We start from the raw sequence: 18,217 nt of genomic DNA, 5'->3' as shown, positions 1-18,217 counted from the left end.
AAACAGGAGAGGAGGGGGCCTACGCCCAGATGCTGCCCTGGGACTGTCCACCTGCAACACCTGCTAAGCAGTGCGCGGGATAGTCAGACATGCCGGTTGAAGCCATTTCCGTCTGGAACCTCACACTGGCAGCACAGCGAGTGGATTAGAACCTGTGCCTCTGTCCCCTTGGAGGACACTTATCCCTCGGAGTTCTCCATCATGCCTGAGCCCCAGGTGACCACAGTGGTTGCTTGTTGATATATCTTGCTCTCTCTGGCTTTCCCCTTTCTTATATGTCTTTCCCGTTCTGCTGGGCTCATCTCCCACACATCTAGATCTGTGTGTCTGAGTTCGGTCTGGGGGGCCAGACTTGAGTCAATGTTGGGTTGTTTCCAGGAGGCTGGAATGCTTTAGTAGCATCTCTGAAGACAGGTCTCAGAGGAAGAGGAAATGGTGCTTAAGAGATATGACCAATTTCATTGACCTGCGACTTTCTCTCCTAAGACAGTAGTTTTGGGTAAGGCAGATCACTGCTGGGCCTCATTTTCTACGTCCATAAAAGAAGGATGATTACACTGACACTGAGCAGAATTTGCTGGAATCAGACGATGGGGCTTTCTGCTAGTCATTTGACACAAAACTGGCGTTTAGTGTGCAGTTTGGTTCACGTATTTTCTTAAGTTAGAATTGTAGTAGCTGGACAGTGGTGGCACACAACTTTAATCTCAGCACTTGGGAGGCAGAGGCAGGCGGATTTCTGAGTTCAAGGCCAGCCTGGTCTACAGAGTGAGTTCCAGGACAGCCAGGGCTGCACAGAGAAACCCTGTCTTGAAAAAAAACAAAAAACAAAAACCAAAAAAAAGTGGAAGTGTAGTGTGGTAGGGTGTGTCAGCCATTTTTTAACAGACCCCAGAGATAGATGAGCGTCATAAGGGGAGCTAGTCTTGTCCTGGTTTTAGAGGCATCGGTGACGGTTAGTTGACCCCATTACTTTATGTGGTGGTGGTATAGCATGTCAAGTGGGATACCTGTGGTGGTACAGGCTGCTTAGCTCATGGTGGGTGGGAAGAGAGAAGAGGCAGGTCCTGAGTTCCAATATTCCCTTTTAAAGTATTTCCCAATGGCGGCTGGGATGGTGGCTCAGTGTAGTGGGTAGGAGCACTTGCTGTTCTTGCAGAGGACCTGGGTTTGTTTCCCAGCACCCACATGGCGGCTTAAAACTGTCTCTCACTCCAGTTCTAGGGGCCCCCAGTGGCACCAGGTACACAGACAGTGCACTTTTATACATGCAGGCCAAACATTGTACATATAAAAGTAAATAAATCTTAAAAATAAAAAGTACACTCACTGGACACATAACTTTCTCCTCAGCTATACCGATCTTGAAAAATTATCAAAATATATTTACCTTACATAATAATAGGTTTCATGTTTGATTGTTGCTTTAGTTACTTTCTATTTCTATGATAAAACACCGTGACCAAAGGTGCCTTGTGGAGGAAAGGGTTTATTTCATCTTATACTTCCAGGTAACGATCTACCACTCAGGGAAATCAGGGTAGGAATTCAAGGGGAGCAGAGACTTGGAGGCAGGAAGTGAAGCAGAGACCAGGGAGAAACGCTGCCCACCGGCATGCTCCTCATGTCTTGCTCAGCCTGTTTTCTTATACACCCAGGACCACTCGCACAAAGGTTGGACCGCCCACAGTGAGTTAGGCCCTCACACCCAACTGTCAATCAAGAAAATGCCCTACATTGTTTGCCCACAGGCCAGTCCTGTGGAGGCTTTTTCTCAATTGTAGTTCCCTCTTCCAAAACAATGCTAACTTGTGTCAGTTGACATAAACACTAACCAGCACTATTATGATGTTTTCATACACACGTGTACTCCTTTGCTCACATATTACGCCCTCCCGTGCCCTGTCACTCCTGCATGTCGCCCTCCTCTTTCAAACCAGTCCCTTCTGCGTTCATGCCTTTCCCTTTTGGGACTTCGTGCGTTTTATTAGGACTGCTTAGAGGAGTGCAGGTAACGGGTTATTTATAGGAACAATGGCATCTTACCGATGACCGTGCCACTGGAGACGATTTTCCCTCCCCAAGTCTATTAATTGCTTATACGTTCTCAGGGATGGGCAGGTCTCATGAGTGCCTCCATGATGGAGTGGGGCCAATTGTGTAGTCACAGCCACTATGAAATCAAGAGTGCAGCAGTGGCTGCGACATGCGCAGAAGACAGTATTCTACAAAACACCACACCTTGTGTTCTTTGTGCAGTAGTGTAAGCCTCAGAGGAGGTGTTGTAGAGGCCCAGTTCAGTGATCTGCAGTTTCTTGTTGCAGCATGCTGTCAAGCAGATATTAGTCTCCGTGGTTCCCGCCGCCCACTGCAAAGACAAACATGGTTGACCAAAGCTGATTGTACCAATAATGTACAACCCCAAACATAAGTATTTAGACAGCTGTCGAACAGGTACATTATGTCCATATAATAGCTTCCAAACCATACTGGTTTCATAATGCCACACCGAAGACCATGCCATTAACATACAGTCCTTCCTGGGATATATGCCCATGTTGGACTACAGCATAGTTTTTATCCACATCAGTTTTACCATGTATGTGTAATGCTTTGGAAATGTCTTCCACATTGGGTCCTCCATGTTTGTACCCTATTCAGGAGCCACTGTCCTGCAAGCGGGAATTTGGAGGACACGCCTATTTCTTGCCCTTTGTTATATGTCTTTTTTTTTTTAAAGAGTCACAGTGGAGGTACTGACAATCTGTGGCCCCATCTCAGAGATGGAAAGTGTACTGGATGGTCCTGGGCTCTGGAGGGGGAACAGTAATATCCCAGGGTAAGAACACTGGGGGAGTGCAGCCAGTACGATACACTGTTCATTCTTCACATGTCAGTGTTTTTCCATGGACTGGCTGTTCTGACTGTTCTCTGGTGACTTTCTAGTGGCTGGAAGTGTGCCCGATGTGACCTGCGGGAGAACCTCTGGTTGAATCTGACTGACGGCTCTGTTCTGTGTGGGAAGTGGTTCTTCGACAGCTCAGGGGGCAATGGCCACGCCCTGGAGCACTACAGGGACATGGGCTATCCTCTGGCCGTGAAGCTGGGCACCATCACACCTGATGGGGCAGGTGAGTATGGCTTTCCATGACTGCCATCTCACATTCGTCTCAGCTCAGGTCTGACACCTGGGGTCTGCCTCTTCGCAGTGTGAGCACTTGTCTTGGGGATGTTGATGGTACGTCTCTTGTGGTGATTCATGAGCCTGAAGTATTTAGCCCAGGGACTTTCAGCAAAGTGTGAGTAAAAATTAGCTGATTTTGTATATCTCATGGCTAAGGGGATCTAAGCAGGAAATAGGATTGAAGTGCATATTGAATCCTCTATTATGATAGTAGGAGGCAACCCTAACATTGATTGCGAATATTATTGATACCACTTAGAGACGAATATATTACAAGAAATCAGTGGGGCTGGAGAGATATCTGGTTCAGTGGTAAAACACCTACTGCTGAGCCTGACAACTTGATTACTGAACAGTTTGATTCCCAGGACCCACACAGTGGAAGGAGAGAGACAACTTCCACAAATTGTCCTCTCATCACAGGTGTTTGTGGTCTACAAGAGTGTCTCCTGCAAGTGTGTGTGCATGTGTGTGTTTGTGTGTGTGTGTGTCTGCATGGTTGCACAAATATATGAATATGTAGATAAACATGTGAAAAGAAAAACCAAACCAAACCAAAGCCTTGCCTGTGGTAGGAGCCCAGTGATAAGTCTCATGTCTCCAGAAGGTCAGATTCCTGACTGGACAGCCAGCTCTTCTTTCTCTCTCCCCTCCCAACTCATCTTCTCTAAATGGTTAGTTAGCTCTGGGCCCACATCTGTACACCTCATTCATTCTTCCCGCCATTTTGTGATGGAAAAGGGAACTAATACCAAGTCACGATACAAAACTTAAATCCTCAGCAGTGGTCACGAGCACACATCATCTTGTCGTCATGGATTTTTAAACTCACATCTAGAAGAGCACCCAGCCCCAGATCTCCGTTATTTCAGCTTTCTTTTGTGTCTGTTTCTTCTCTGCTCTAAGCTGGGATGATGCTTGTAGAATAATAAAGACATCTGTCTTCTTTCTTTCCTCTTTGTGATTATCTGTGATGGAATCAGCCTGCCTCAGAGTTCACTGACCAAAGCCTTCCTATTCAAGGTTTCAAGAGTTGGTCTTCAGGTCTGACCATTGCTTTCCTGTGAGCTTGCTGAATTTTCCTTTCATTTTATGGTTGAGGGCTAGTAGCATGCTAAAATTCTTTGGTTTCCCATTTGGAGACTTTTCCTGCTTCCAAATGTCACACAATTAGTATTGTTGTTGTCATTATTATTGATTTTTTGAGACAGTGTCACTGTACATCTGGATGGCCTTGAACTTACGACATAGTGTAGGCTGGTCTCAAACTTGTCATTCTCCTTCCCTGACTTCTCGCTACGGAATTATTTGAACTCATTAAAGAAAAGTGGTTGCAAAGGTATGAGTTGCAAGTAGGAAACATTTTCCATCCAAGTAAATGACCACATAAACTAGGTCTCCTTCAGAGTATTCTGGGATTTAAAGAGAAACTCAGCCTATGCTTTTCGGGTCAGCATTGCAGCAGTGTTGACAGGTGATGGCCAACACTGTAACAATACTGATAGGTGATGGTCAACATTGTAACAATACTGACAGGTGATGTCAACACTGTAACAATACTGACAGGTGATGGTCAACACTGTAACAATACTGACAGACAGGTTATGGCCAACATTGTAACAATACTGACAGGTGATGTCAACACTGTAACAATACTGACAGGTGATGGTCAACACTGTAACAATACTGACAGACAGGTTATGGTCATCATTATAACAATACTGACAGGTGATGGTCAGCACTGTAACAACACTGACTAACTGGAGACTAATACTTAATAATGTGTGTATACATTATTATGTATAGTGGATACATAAAACCTTCTCTATACGCTTAGGGGGTTACAGAAAGGTCTACAGTGCTGGAACATGTGGTTATTTGAATGAGAAATGTCTCCCGTAGGCTCATGTGTGCAAATACTTGGTCCCCCATTGCTGGTGCTGTTCGGAGGTTGTGGAACTTTTAGAACATAAAGCCTTGCTGGAGGAAGCATGTCACTGGGGTGAGCTTTGGAAGTTCATACAGCCTTGCTTTACTTCCCATTCAATTTTTAAGCTTCCTCTGTGAGGTTGAGATGTGACTTTAGTTTCCTGCTCTGCATACCTGTCGCCATGCCGCCAATCCTTTATAAATTAACCATCAGGAACCATAAGTCCAAATAAGTCTTCCTTCTATAACTTGCCGTTGTCATCCCATTTTATCATTACAAAAAAAAAAAAAGCAATTAATACAAGAAGAGACTATTATAGTTCAGACTTTTCTATGTTCTGTGGCATCTTGGGCACATGTCTTAGGGTGATTATTGCTGTAATGAAACACCATGGCCAAAAAGCAAGTTGAGGAGAAAAGGGTTTATTTGGCTTGCACTTCCAAATCATTGTTCATTACTGAACGAAGACAGGACAGGAACTCAGGTGGAGCAGGAACCTGGAGGCTGGAGCTGATGTAGGGACCATGGAGGGGTGCTGCTTACTGGCTTGCTCCACATGGTTTGCTTAGCCTGCTTTATATAGAAGCAGAGCCACCAGCCCTGGGATAGCCCTAACCACAAAGAGCTGGGCCCTCCCACATCAATTATTAATTAGAAAAATGCCCTACAGACTTGCCTTATGGCGGCATCTTCTCAATTCAGACTTCCTTCTGTTTGATGATTCTAACTTATGACTCTAACTAGTTGACATAAAACTAGTCAGCATAGAGCAATATATAAGAAACCCAGTTCTCAGAATAACCTGCTGTGATGGTTCTCTTGTCCACTTGACAGGATCTAGAATAACATCTGATATATTTGAGAGGGATTTCTAGGTCGGGTTCATTGACTTGGGAAGACTGACCCTGAATGGGACCACCCTATAGGTCTAAACCTCACAAAAAGGAGACAGTGAGCTGTGCTCCAGGATCCATCCCTGTCTGCTTCCTGACTGGCTGCCATGTGGCCAGCTGCCACACCCTGCCTCCACGACTCCCTGACCCCAGTGAAACCGTACCCTTGAATTGCACCTTAAAAGAAACCCTTTCTTTCTTAAGTCAGATTCATCAGGTGTTTTGTCACAGTATTGACAAAGGGACTAATACAGCACAAACACTTTACCCATCTGCAAAGGTGGGTTATTTATGATTCTAATAGTGAAGTCAGGGTAGTACCTCACTCATTTTAGTATTCCATGTAAAATCTTGGGCATATTAGGCACAAATAGTTTTGCTAACCAACTGGCAACTGAGTACTTAAATAATTAGCTTCTACTTAAGTGGGATAACACAGGTTAATTCTCTTTTCTGCGTATCTTTTAAATTTATATAGTGTGTGTCCATGTGTGCAGGGGCAGTCTCTCTCTCTCTTTTTGTGTGTGTGTGTGTGTGTGTGTGTGTGTGTGTTGAGAACAGGGTCACCCTTGGGTATAGTTCTATAGGAGCCATCTATGTTTTTTGAGTCATGGTCTCTCTTCAGAGTGGAGCTTGCTGATTGGACCAGGCTGCTGGCTAGTGAATTCTAGTAATCTGCCTATTTCTGCCTCTCCATCGCTGGGGTTACAACTCCCTGATGCTGTGCTTGGCTTTTTAAAGCTTATTTGAGACAAACTTAGCTGCCGTGTGGGAAGCACTCTACCAGACTACATCACCCTCCTTCTCCAACTTTCTCCTTTAAAGTTGTCATTGTATCATTTATACTAGACTTGCAAGTAGAGTCATATCATATATCCTACACTAGAGGTGCATGAGAACACCCTTCCAACAAACCCTGGGTGACTATGGGTATTATTAAAAACCTTTTAGCTGGGCAGTGATGGCGCACACCTTTAATCCCAGCACTTGGGAGGCAGAGGCAGGCGGATTTCTGAGTTCGAGGCCAGCATGGTCTACAGAGTGAGTTCCAGGGCATCCAGGGCTACACAGAGAAACCCAGTCATGAAAAAAACAAAAAAACAAAAAACAACAAAAACCAAACCAACCAACCAAACAAACAAAAAAACCCAACAAAACAAACCTTTGCTTACCTGCCATCTTACTTGCTTTCTATTGAGGTCAAACAGTTTTCATTATATTCTTTATTTTGTTTGTTGCTGTGTGTGTGTGTGTGTGTGTTGAGAGCTGAGAGCAAGAAGGGGGGTGGTCTCTTATAACTCTGGCTAACTTTGAAGTTCTGACCACCCTGCCTCCAAAATTTGCATGCTGCAACTGCAGATGCGTACTACACACCTAGCTTTTCATTATATTCTTGACTACTTGTAGTTTTTTTTTTCTTGAAAAATTTAAACGATTCTTTTTTCTTTCTTTCTCATAGAAGGTCTTGGTGTCTATTTAGCCCAGGATGGCCAGGAACTCACTCTGTAGTCTAGGAAGTCCTCAAACTTGGGAACCCCTGCCTCTGCAATTATAGGTATAGACTGCCACACTTAGCATCTTAGGCTTTTTCCCACCAGCACATGTATAGGTACTTTTCTTAGGCTTTATGGACACTTTCTATTATTAACTGTCATCACTGCTGTTAAGGTGAAGAACTATTATCTTTTCCTTTAGGAAAGGGAACTTTAAATGCTGGCTGTACATTATGGCCAAGATCATTTGAATGCATGCTCTTAATTATTTTAAAAACCCTGGGTACAGCAAGCTGCTTGTGTGCTCTGTACCAAGACTTCTCAGACTTACAGTGTGGGCTCAGCCTTTGATTTCTTGTGTTTGTTCTGTGATGCTGGTTTTCCTAAAGTCTTCTTTTTAGTTCATGATTGCAGTGATTGTTTCCTTCCATCTTTTTAATAGACGTTTCCTCTCATATCTTTCTAAAGAGGTGGTTAGCTGCAGCTTTCTACTTCTTTGCAAGCCAAATAAATTCCTGACATTGTACGTTTCTTTAAGGGTTCAGTATGTGGAAGCCTTCAGGATGTGGAAGTGTGGGATATGGAATACTCTCTGGGGCAGGAAATTCTGTGGAGGGCCGGAGCATCTGAGGAATGGTTTTCTACCTTCAGTGGGTCTCCCTTGTGAAAAAGACAAATCTCAAAGTCAGGGCATTTGTTTTTTTAGGTCATAATGAGAACTGCTATTGCAGGTCTGTGGGCTGTTTATGTCAATGTAACCAGTACATTCTTTCCCTGTGGGAGCTGAATTATATTTAGAAGATTGCTTGGTAGACATGAAATCTAAGGTTGTGCATTCAAATATCCAGTGGTATCCTGTTTTGCATCCCCTCCTGTCCCCCACCAGTTCCCTTCCCAAAGAGGTTGTGCCTGCTCAGTGAGACCCTCTTCATTCTTAAAGCCTCTGCTTATGGCTCTGCTATCCCAAGAAGCCCTGACCCACCAGGCTACGCCACAAACGATGGCACGCATCGTAAAAAATGGACCCTGTATCCAGTTCCACTCTGGGTCCCCATGGGTACAGATAGCACAAACAAAACAAGAACCAGATTACCACACAAACCAGCCAAGCTCTCCGGTGTGGGTAAGATGAGCCGGAGGTGGGAGCGGGTGGTGGTAGTTCCATCACGGAGACGGGTTGTTTCCGTGGAAAGGTTCTCCTGTGCCAGGTGCCTGCACACTGCTGGTCCAGGTGCACAGGGCAGCCGCGAGCTGGTCACCCGACTGCATGGCTCCTCACCTAGGCCTTCATTCTTTGACTGTTTTCATTCCTGACCTGAGCACAAGGTTCTGCCTGTTTCTCACAGCCTACAGGTTTGGGGGCAAGGCATTGGTTACTTGCGATTAGCCTTAACCTGGCTTGTCCCCTTCTGGTGCACTGGAGCCTTGGACGCCATCTTTGTTGTCCACTGGCTCTACTGACTTACATACCTCCCCAGGCATAGTAGTCTCTCAGTAAGGATTTGTGCAGTGAACAAGTAGAGAGAAAGAAAGAAAGGTGCTCCTTATTTATATCCACATCTTTGTCTTGGCAGGGCTCCGCTCCCGACATCAGTGTAGCTTTCACCCCCCCCCCCCCCACACACCCCAGGCATGGCCCTATGCCATAAGCACTTGAGTTTGTGTTTGTTTTCCTAGCGACCTGCTGGCAGGTCCTCTCAGCGCAGCTCTCTTCCCTGCGGGCAGGAGATGGCTTGTGGGACACTCTTGGTGACCAGGTGCTGTGGACCAGCCTGTGCTTTCTCAGCCTTTTGCTGTTCTTCTTGGTGTGTGACCGGGTCTCAGGTCTTCTCTGTCCTAAGCAGTGGTACCACCTGGCTCTTCCTTTCTGAGCACGAGAACTTCCTTGACATTAAGAGCCTGTGTTCTACAGAAGAACCTCAACTAAGATGGTGTCTGTTGAGGTCTTCCATTGAAGTCTAGCATTACTTCCAAGACTGTTTGAGATGCTAGACTTTAAAGTTACAAGAGGAGGGACCCTGCTTATCTTGCATAATGTTGCATCTTCATATCTCTCTCTGTGTATTTTGGGTTCAGTTGTGTTTTTTTTGACTATAATCAATGAATGAGTTAATTCATGTGGCTGAACAAGTTTGACTAGTGATCTGTGGATCCATAGGACATACTTTCTAAGATAATTAAATTATAGGAATTACAAACTGAGAAATAAAACAAAACAGAGTCTCCCATAACCCCAGGCTGGCCTTAAACCCTATGTTGCTAAGGATGCTCTTGACCTCCTGAGATTTGTACCTCTACCTCCCAAATGCTGAGATTACAGGTGTGTTGTCACTATGCCGGATGTATGCAGTGCTGGGAAATGAAACCGAAGGCTTTGTGTGTGCTAGGCAAGTGTTCTACCAACTGAGAGACACCTCCAGTCCTTATGTGTATTTTTTAATTAAAACATTATAATCAATATGGGAAAAATAGAAAAAAAAGAAAAATAAATCTTTGTATTCAGCCATTGTTTTGGAAATTTCTTCTTACCTTTCTCGCTTCACCCTCAGTCCCAGTCTCCCTTTCTGCTTGTAACTTGTTCCTTTATCTTTCGAGTAGATCACAGCCTCCGGCTCTTTGGCTTAACTTTTCATTGAACTGGAACTCTGAGTCTCTGGTCAGCTAATAACCCACTCAGCACTGTCTGCGCTAGCCCAGGAGCCTCTCCCTGGGCGCCAACACTGTGGCTTCTGGCTCAGGTTTTAGGCCACAGCAGGGGGAGTGGAAGCACCCTGGTCAGCAGTACTTATAGGATAAGATCTCGAGCTAAGACAGTTTTGCTAAGCAGAATTTGGAGCTAATGTGAATTTCCCAATGAAAACACAAAAGGCAGCATCTTGAGCCCCGAGATGTTCCACTCACGTTTGAACATGTGCGTGTTACTTGTACAATTCTTTGTTATTGCCACAGGACAATCAAGTTCATTTTCAGTTTCTTGAACAGCACTCCTTAACATTTTTTTTGTTATTGGGATAAGAAGTGACTATCATATTTGACCAAAATCATGTGGCATCTTTGGACATTTAAGCACCTGAGGTAGGAAATGGTATTTTCTTATTTATTTATTTATTTATGTATTTATTTATTTATTTAATTTATTTATGTGTGCAGTGTTCTGCCTGCGTGTATGCCTACAGGCCAGAAGAGGACACCACATCTCATTAAAGATGTTTATGAGCCACCATGTGATTGCTGGGAATTGAACTCAGAACCTCTGGAAGAGTAGATGGTATTTTCTTAATGCAAGAGAACTTAGTAAAGTCTAAGAACAATTGGAGGCAGCATGGTTTCCACTTATTTACGGATCTCAGGGCATTGTCACTGAGGGGCGCTGGGAGTTTTATTATTTTCTAAAGAGCCATGACTGTTAAGTTTTCAAAACTGCCTCACTACTTGAGGAGAGTAAAGTGCCTTAGGATTGCCACTTTCATGTTCTGGCAAGTATTTGCTAGTTTTCTATTTCTCCTCACTCATTGCTTAAAAATGTTAGTTCAAGGCCGGGCGGTGGGGGCGCACATCTTTAACCCCAGCACTTGGGAGGCGGAGGCAGGCTGATTTCTGAGTTCGAGGCCAGCCTGGTCTACAGAGTGAGTTCCATGACAGCCAGGGTTACACAGGGAAACCTTGTTTCGAAAACCCAAAAACAAAAAACAAAACAAAACAACAACAACAACAACAACACCATAAAAAAAACAAAATAAAAAACCTGTTAGTTCAGAAATTTTTTTTTTTTAAATTTCTGGAAACTCACTACTATTTCTACTCTTTTCCAAAACCTTTCCACTTCCTTTGTGTGTTTTTGAAACTCCTTCTCTACTGTCTTTGGGATAAAGTCTATTCTTTTTTCTTATTGTGAATCTTTTACCTTCCACACAGTCTCAATGTGCCATGTCATCAGACCTCTGGAGACTGTCTTCATTGAGTTGAGGATTTCATCTTTTGGTTTTGATTTTGGGAAAACTTGAATTATAGTAAAGGAGGCATTGGTGATGGTCACTACGCACATTGTAAAGTGTAGGAGAGACATCTTTACACCAACCAATCTGTTTGCAATAGGAAGAATGCCTTCCTTTGGGGTCAGTAAGTCTCTGATACCTTGATATGGGTCGGAGGATCACCTTAGCACCATAGCCTCTTCAGGCCCTCCGTCTATAAATCCTCCGCAGTGTCCCAAGGAGCAGAAAACTCCCTTAGTCTGTGCAGGAGACACTGTCATGAAGAACGACATCTTTGTATCTATTAGAAAAATAGGTAGAATGCCTCATTGTTGAAATTCAGGAGGGAGGAGACTGCAGGTTGGGGCCCCCATTCCTAGACTGGGCCTAGATGGAACTTGCCCATCCGTATTCTGAGATACTGGGAACTTGCTGAGATAGAAGGAAGGAGATGGCCAGGAGTGAGGCACTGGGATTCTGGCCACACCTGAGATGTGAGGAAAAATCACTTAGTCTTTATGAGGCTCTCCGTGGGACACCGGACGTGTAGACTCCTGCCCTTCCTTGCATTGCTGCCTCAGGACAGATAGGGCTCTACACTTGGCCTGACACTATGTCTCTGGGCTCTTGTTAGCAACACAGAGTCTGACTGGGTAAGGCTGGAGTAGGGGCTCTGAGTCTGCATTTCCAAGGAGCCTCAGATTCCCAGTCCCAGGTCTGTGCATTGGATGGGGCTCCGCCCAAAACATTGCCTTATCCTGTGGAACATTAGTATCCTCAGGGCAGATGCTGCCCTCCAGCATCAGGGTGTCACAGGGGACTAGCATCTGAGACCTCCCCAGTTGCGTGGCTCCTTAGTGTGGACTTGGGGTAAGTGTGCCCATTACCACAGGTACAGTACATGCTTTAGAGTGAGCATATCTCTCCAGTCCTGGAGCAAAGGCCATGAGTGATCACATCCCTTTTTAGTAGTCGTGGGCGATGGTCAGCCATGTTGCCCACCTCAGTTCTAGTGCGAGCCACAGGGTAAGCATGCCTGCCTCTCCCGTTCTGATGTGGGCTGCTGGGTGAGCCCATCTCGGGAAGCCACACGGATCTGCATTCTTGCTCCTATCTCTCCCTAGTTCTGTGGGTCACAGACACCGAAGACAGAGAGATGGGCAAAGGAGAAGGGGTGGCACAGGGTCCCAAAGCTTAAATGACTACATGTCACCACCCAGCTGCCCTTCAGGGCTTGTCTCCCCCGTGCCTCTTCCTGCCCTGGCAGATAGCTGTCACCCTCTCCCCCACTCCCATTCCTCCTTGCTTCCCAACTTCGCAATGAGGACCTGGTTGGTTGTAGTTTACAAAGCTGAAAGGTTAGGTATTCATTCTGATCTCCTTTGGAGTTATCTGAACTTCAGCTCTCCCCCTCCGTCTGCTTTAGAAAACTCAGTGCTGGTTAAGTCTTTTAGCTGTGTGAAGATGTTACTGGGTTAACAAAACATGTGCACTCGTTGTCTAGTGTTTGTGGTCTTCTGGCTGGAATTGTGAGTGCCTTCTCAGTGGTATGTGCCAGCCCTCCCGCAGGCTCCGTCAGCTAAGCCTAGCGTCATCTCAGGGGAGCCACGTACGGACTTCAGTGCTGTTTTCTCTTCACCTTCCAGACGTTTATTCTTTTCAAGAAGAGGGGCCTGTTTTGGATCCTCATTTGGCCAAGCACTTGGCACATTTTGGGATCGACATGGTTCACACGCAAGGGGTGAGAAAATCTTTTGTCTTTATTTCTACACTGCATTAGTGACGGGTGGGGGAGGGGGTCCTTTATTTTTTTTTTTTTAATATGGAATTCTACTAACGTGCATCTTTACTTCATAGATTTTGTTTTAATCATTGCATTACTTTGCTGGATTTAGTTGACTAGCATTTTAGGTGGGTCACCAGCCTAGAGTTTCGTGGTTTATCAAGTTGTGGTTTATTTGGGGCTTGCAAAATTTTTGTCTCCTTTGATGGGTAGTTGTATAAATCCCTGCCTTTTCCACTAAAGCCAGAAAGTACAGGATGATGACCTTTAAAATTATACGTGGCCTACATCACTTAAGTAACTTCCAGAAGGGAGTGAGGGCTGCTGGGTAGTGGGTGGAGTTAACCTCCGAGGCTTTTCTTCCTTGCTTGTTTCAGTGTGCCCGTGGAATATTTTTGCCTGTGAGGCCTGTTTCAGTGCCACGCTGTGTTCTCTGCCTCCCAGGTCGGCAGTCTGTCTTTATGCTCTCACACGGTTCAGCTCATTCTCATTGGTAGCCATCTTTTCACTTACCCGCCCTTTCATTTCCTCCCTCTCTTAGGTGCGCCCACGCTTCCGCAGTTCCGGTTCACCTTCCTCGCTCCCTGGCTTGCCTTTTTTGTTTACTGCAGGTCTTGCTTTTAGCGTTTGTGAGAGTCTCATGTAGCCTGGGCTGGCCTCTCTCTATGAGGCCGAGAATGACCTTGAACTTTTGATCTTCCTGCCTCAGCTCCAGAGTTCTGGGATTCCAAGTGTGCACCGTGCCCAGGCTGTGCAGTGTTGGGGACAGAACTCAGGACTTCCTGCGTGCTGTGCTCACGCCTGAACATCATCTCTCATTAGTTGACTTCTGTCTCTTTCCTTCTATTCTTTCTCTTTCCTGAAAACAAAATCAAAAAACAAAAACAACAACAACAAAAAACAAAACCAAGACAGAACATAAAAAACAACAACAAAAAAACAAAACAAAAAACCTGAAACCTTATCGTGTTTTAAAAATTTATCGTAAAATATTTATGAGCGTGGCCTTTTAGTTAATTTCAAGTATACAGTTTTGTGGCATTAGTGCATTTACATTCTAATGTAATCATTGCTGTCTCTTAATGACTTTAAATAGATGGCTCATTTTTGTGCATGTCATCAGAAGAAAATGGCAGAAACAGTTTTGACTACTGTAGGTCCTGTTTAAAGCCCCTTTCTATTCTCTCTCTTTAATGACACCCCAGACAGAGAACGGGCTCCGGGACAATGACATCAAGCCGAGAGTCAGCGAGTGGGAAGTGATGCAGGAGTCAGGGTCTAAGCTGAAGCCGATGTACGGCCCGGGGTACACGGGCCTGAAGAACCTGGGCAACAGTTGCTACCTCAGTTCTGTCATGCAGGCCATCTTCAGCATCCCAGAGTTCCAGAGAGCGTAAGTGGGTGCTGCTGCTGGTGGCTGCTTGTCTCCCTGTGGTTGGGGGAAACCCACTGCTATTTACATGGTTGGGGTGTGGCTTCTCACCCTGAGGCCTGGTGACAGTGCTCATCCTGGTGACAGGGTCTGGCTAGAAAGAGAGTGCTTGGAGCCTGAGCAACCCCTCCCAGTCACCATGGCTCCTTAGACCACACTCTGTGTGCTAAGAAGATATCAGCCTCCATCTTCTTCATAGTACACCCGCCAGATCTTTTCTGTAGATGGGCCATTAGAAGGCTGGTGTGGCCAGCGTTTATTCATCATGGAGGGAGGATTTTAGGTTACTGTATTTTTGTTAATGGTGTATCTCTGAGGTGGTTGACTGGGCTACTAGGTGTGGGTCTGTAATGAGGAGAAGGTGGAAATTGATCAAGCTCCTAGAGACTAGTGTAGTGTTTGATATCACTGCTTCTTATATGTGGATGGTAGCTTTAAAATCATTCATTTTTATAAGTTGGAATAGTTGACTCTTCTCGCAATTTAGGGTGCTTCGTAGTTCTGCAGGTACAAGGTGGCCTCTTTTACCTATGCCCTCCCCAGCCCCCATAAGTTGCCATGTCTATGGGCATTTTCTGTCTTGGCTTGTGCTTAGGGCAAGAAGCCTCACAGCCGAGGAGTTTACAGCAGGTTGATTTCTACACTGGGATAAATGTGGAAGAAGATATACCTAGATAGGTTGGCCAGCAGGGAGCATGCTAGGAACAGAGCAGGGTGGTATTTTACCCGCATGCAGCTGAGGTCTAGTAGTTACATGGTGCGTTGTTAAATGGACATTAGGTCAGATAACCTCCTCTTTCCTTTCTTCTTTTATTGCTGTCTTCTGGATTTGAAAATGTATTGTCAATTTCAACTTTCCAGTAAAGAATAAAAGGTGTGTGTGTGTGTGTGTGTGTGTGTGATTCAAGAGTAAACTCAAGGGTCTGGCATTTGACCTGAGGGAACACACAAAGACAGACATTCTGTAAATAAGCTTAAAAAACATAGTTATCAATGTGGTCTGTATCATGAAGGGAAAGTGAAAGTAGTCAGAGGGGACAGATATAGATTAGTGGAAGGGATGGGAGAGAGGGACGGAAAGTGTGAAATTCTAGCTTGGGAAACTTCAGAGGCATGTATCATGCATCATACTATTTTCAAAAATTTTCACCCATGTTTCTGTCTTTTATCATCTCTTGAATACGGGTGAATAGAAATTTGTCTTACATGATATATATGCCAAGGTTTCTTTTTGAAGTACCTGTGAAATGCCCTTCTGGAAGGTGATGTATAACTATTATTCACTTTAAATTATAATAGAAGAAACTTGTTCTCTTTCAAATTTCAACATTTTTAGTGCTTTATTACTAGGATTTTTTTCCATATTGTGACGTTTGACAAATAACTAACCTTGTATATTTTTCTTTAATGAACATGTAACTTATGCCTGTGTTTTGCATATAAGATTTAGACCTCTCTTTATGCTTGACCAATTGGCCCCACTGCTTTGGGCCTTTGATATGACAGTGTCTTAGTTAAGGCTTTTATTGCTGTGATGAAGCACCAAAACCAACCAACCAAGCAACCAGCCAACCAACCAACCAACTAACTAACCAGTCAGCCAACCAACCTGGCAACCAGCCAGCCAGCCAACCAACCAACCAACCAACCAACCAACCAACCAACCAACCAATCAGCCAACCAACCAGTTGGTAGAGCATGAGACTCTTAATCTCAGGGTTGTGGGTTCGAGCCTCACGTTGGGCACCACTTATCCCATCCTGTGGGACCTAGTTATTCGGAGGGGCTGAGGGGGACCAAGGCTGTAAGAGAATCGGGTGGGAAAGAGAGAGCGAGACCAAGCAATAGCGGTTCTTGTCAAGGTCTGTTTAATAAAAGGCTGAAGGTCTGGTTATAAGTACACTGTAAGGGGAGATAAGGAGGAGCTGAAGGAGAATGATTAAAGGCACAGAAGGAAGGGAGGACATCTGGCGTGGATGCTGGCAGCAGGCTGGTGGTGGCTTGAGACATCTTATGGCTTTTCTGGAATGCTGGTTCTTCCCTAACAGCCCCAGGTGTTTATCTAAGATAAGGACCAGTTGGTTCCCACAATCCTCCTTGTAAAGGAGGCTTCTAACAAAGGGTCAGTGGATTCTCAAAGTGGGAGCTGTTGAAAGTCTGGTTTCCCACAGTTTGGTCTCCCACAACCAACCAATCAGCTAAGCAACCAACAAAGCAACTAACCAACCAATCAAAACAAACAAAAATTGGGGAGGAAAGGGTTTATTCAGCTTACACTCCTAGATCATAGTCCATCATTGGAGGAACTCAGAACAGGAACTAAAGCAGGACTTGAACCTGGAGGTAGGAACTGTTGCAGAGGCAATGTAGGGGTGCTACTAATGGCTTGCTTCACGTGGTTTTCTCAGCCTGCTTTCTTATAAACCCCAGGAACACCAGCCCAGGGATGGCACCACCCATAATAGACTGGGTCCTTCTCCATGATCACTAATTGAGAAAATGCCTTACAGTGGAGACATTTCTTCAGTGGAGGCTCCTTCCTCTTTAGTGACTCTTGCTTGTATCACGTTGACGCACAGAACCAACCAGTATACATAGTACATGGTGGCAATAATGTCCAGTGGACGGGAGTCATTCATGGGTGCTTGGTGTGGTGTGAAGAATTTCCCCTGACTCCTGAAGGCACTTCCCCAGTGACTTTACATCTTCACACTAGGCTCCACTTCCCAATAATGTCACAGGCTGGGGAACCAGCCCGTAACAACATATGGTCTTTGGAGACAGGCATCCAAGCTTGGTAGTGCACTTCCTGTTAGGTTTTTGGTAATCGTTTGATGAATTGGTGATGAGACACTTCAGTGCGGAAGCATAGCTCTCATCTCCAAGGGAATACCGAATGCTTACTCTTGAGTCAAATGTGTGACTGTGTCCAAAGAACATGTATTCAGGTTGCCCCAAAAGACAAGCTCACAGTGGGTTGGTCATAGGAGATTTTATTAGTTACAGAACAAAGAGTCATAAATCCAATGTGTTGTTGAGGACCACAGGCAGACAGGTCACAGCTGTAGGTATCAGATACTGTCTGGTGACACTTTTGCTTTGGGATTTGTAGAAGCTAGTAGTCTACTAAGAATACATTGTAAAGATCTTAATAGTCACAGGCTGTTAGGTTAGATGAATTGCATGAATGGTCAGTGAATGGCTTTCAAAGGAACTAAGAATAACCCAAGATAATTTAGCTCTGGTCTCTTATGATTTAACATAATCTTTATAATCTTTTAAGTTCAGTCACTTGCTTGTAGAGTATGTAATTCAGGTATAGTTTTTCTTTTTTCTGGGACCTTAAGTTCCCAGATGATATGAGTCTGTTCATTTGGTAGATGTGTGCCAAATATTTCCTATGTCAGATGCTATTCTGTTACTTGTAGATACTGTCTACATGGAGTCTCTGTCTTTGTATAGATTGCATTTTAGTATGGACTCTTGAGTCACAGATAATCATGAAGAATTATGTAAGTGTAATTCAGC

At 44.7% G+C, this 18,217-nt stretch overlaps 1 protein-coding gene across 1 annotated transcript in view; it reads left to right on the top strand.

Moving 5' to 3' along the window:
• Usp13 (ubiquitin specific peptidase 13) overlaps nucleotides 1-18,217 on the top strand; it is a 109,242-nt gene that overhangs the window by 44,257 nt on the left and 46,768 nt on the right. Inside the window, exons 6-8 of the mRNA XM_052180648.1 lie at nucleotides 2,947-3,131; nucleotides 13,121-13,215; nucleotides 14,463-14,650. Of these exons, the coding sequence (XP_052036608.1) occupies nucleotides 2,947-3,131; nucleotides 13,121-13,215; nucleotides 14,463-14,650 (468 nt within the window). The remainder of the gene's footprint in view (nucleotides 1-2,946; nucleotides 3,132-13,120; nucleotides 13,216-14,462; nucleotides 14,651-18,217) is intronic.

Source organism: Apodemus sylvaticus, chromosome 4 (assembly GCF_947179515.1).
Source record: "Apodemus sylvaticus chromosome 4, mApoSyl1.1, whole genome shotgun sequence".
Classification (NCBI taxonomy): Eukaryota; Metazoa; Chordata; class Mammalia; order Rodentia; family Muridae; genus Apodemus; species Apodemus sylvaticus.
Note: the sequence above shows the minus strand (reverse complement) of the source record. Positions and strands in the feature narration are given on the sequence as shown.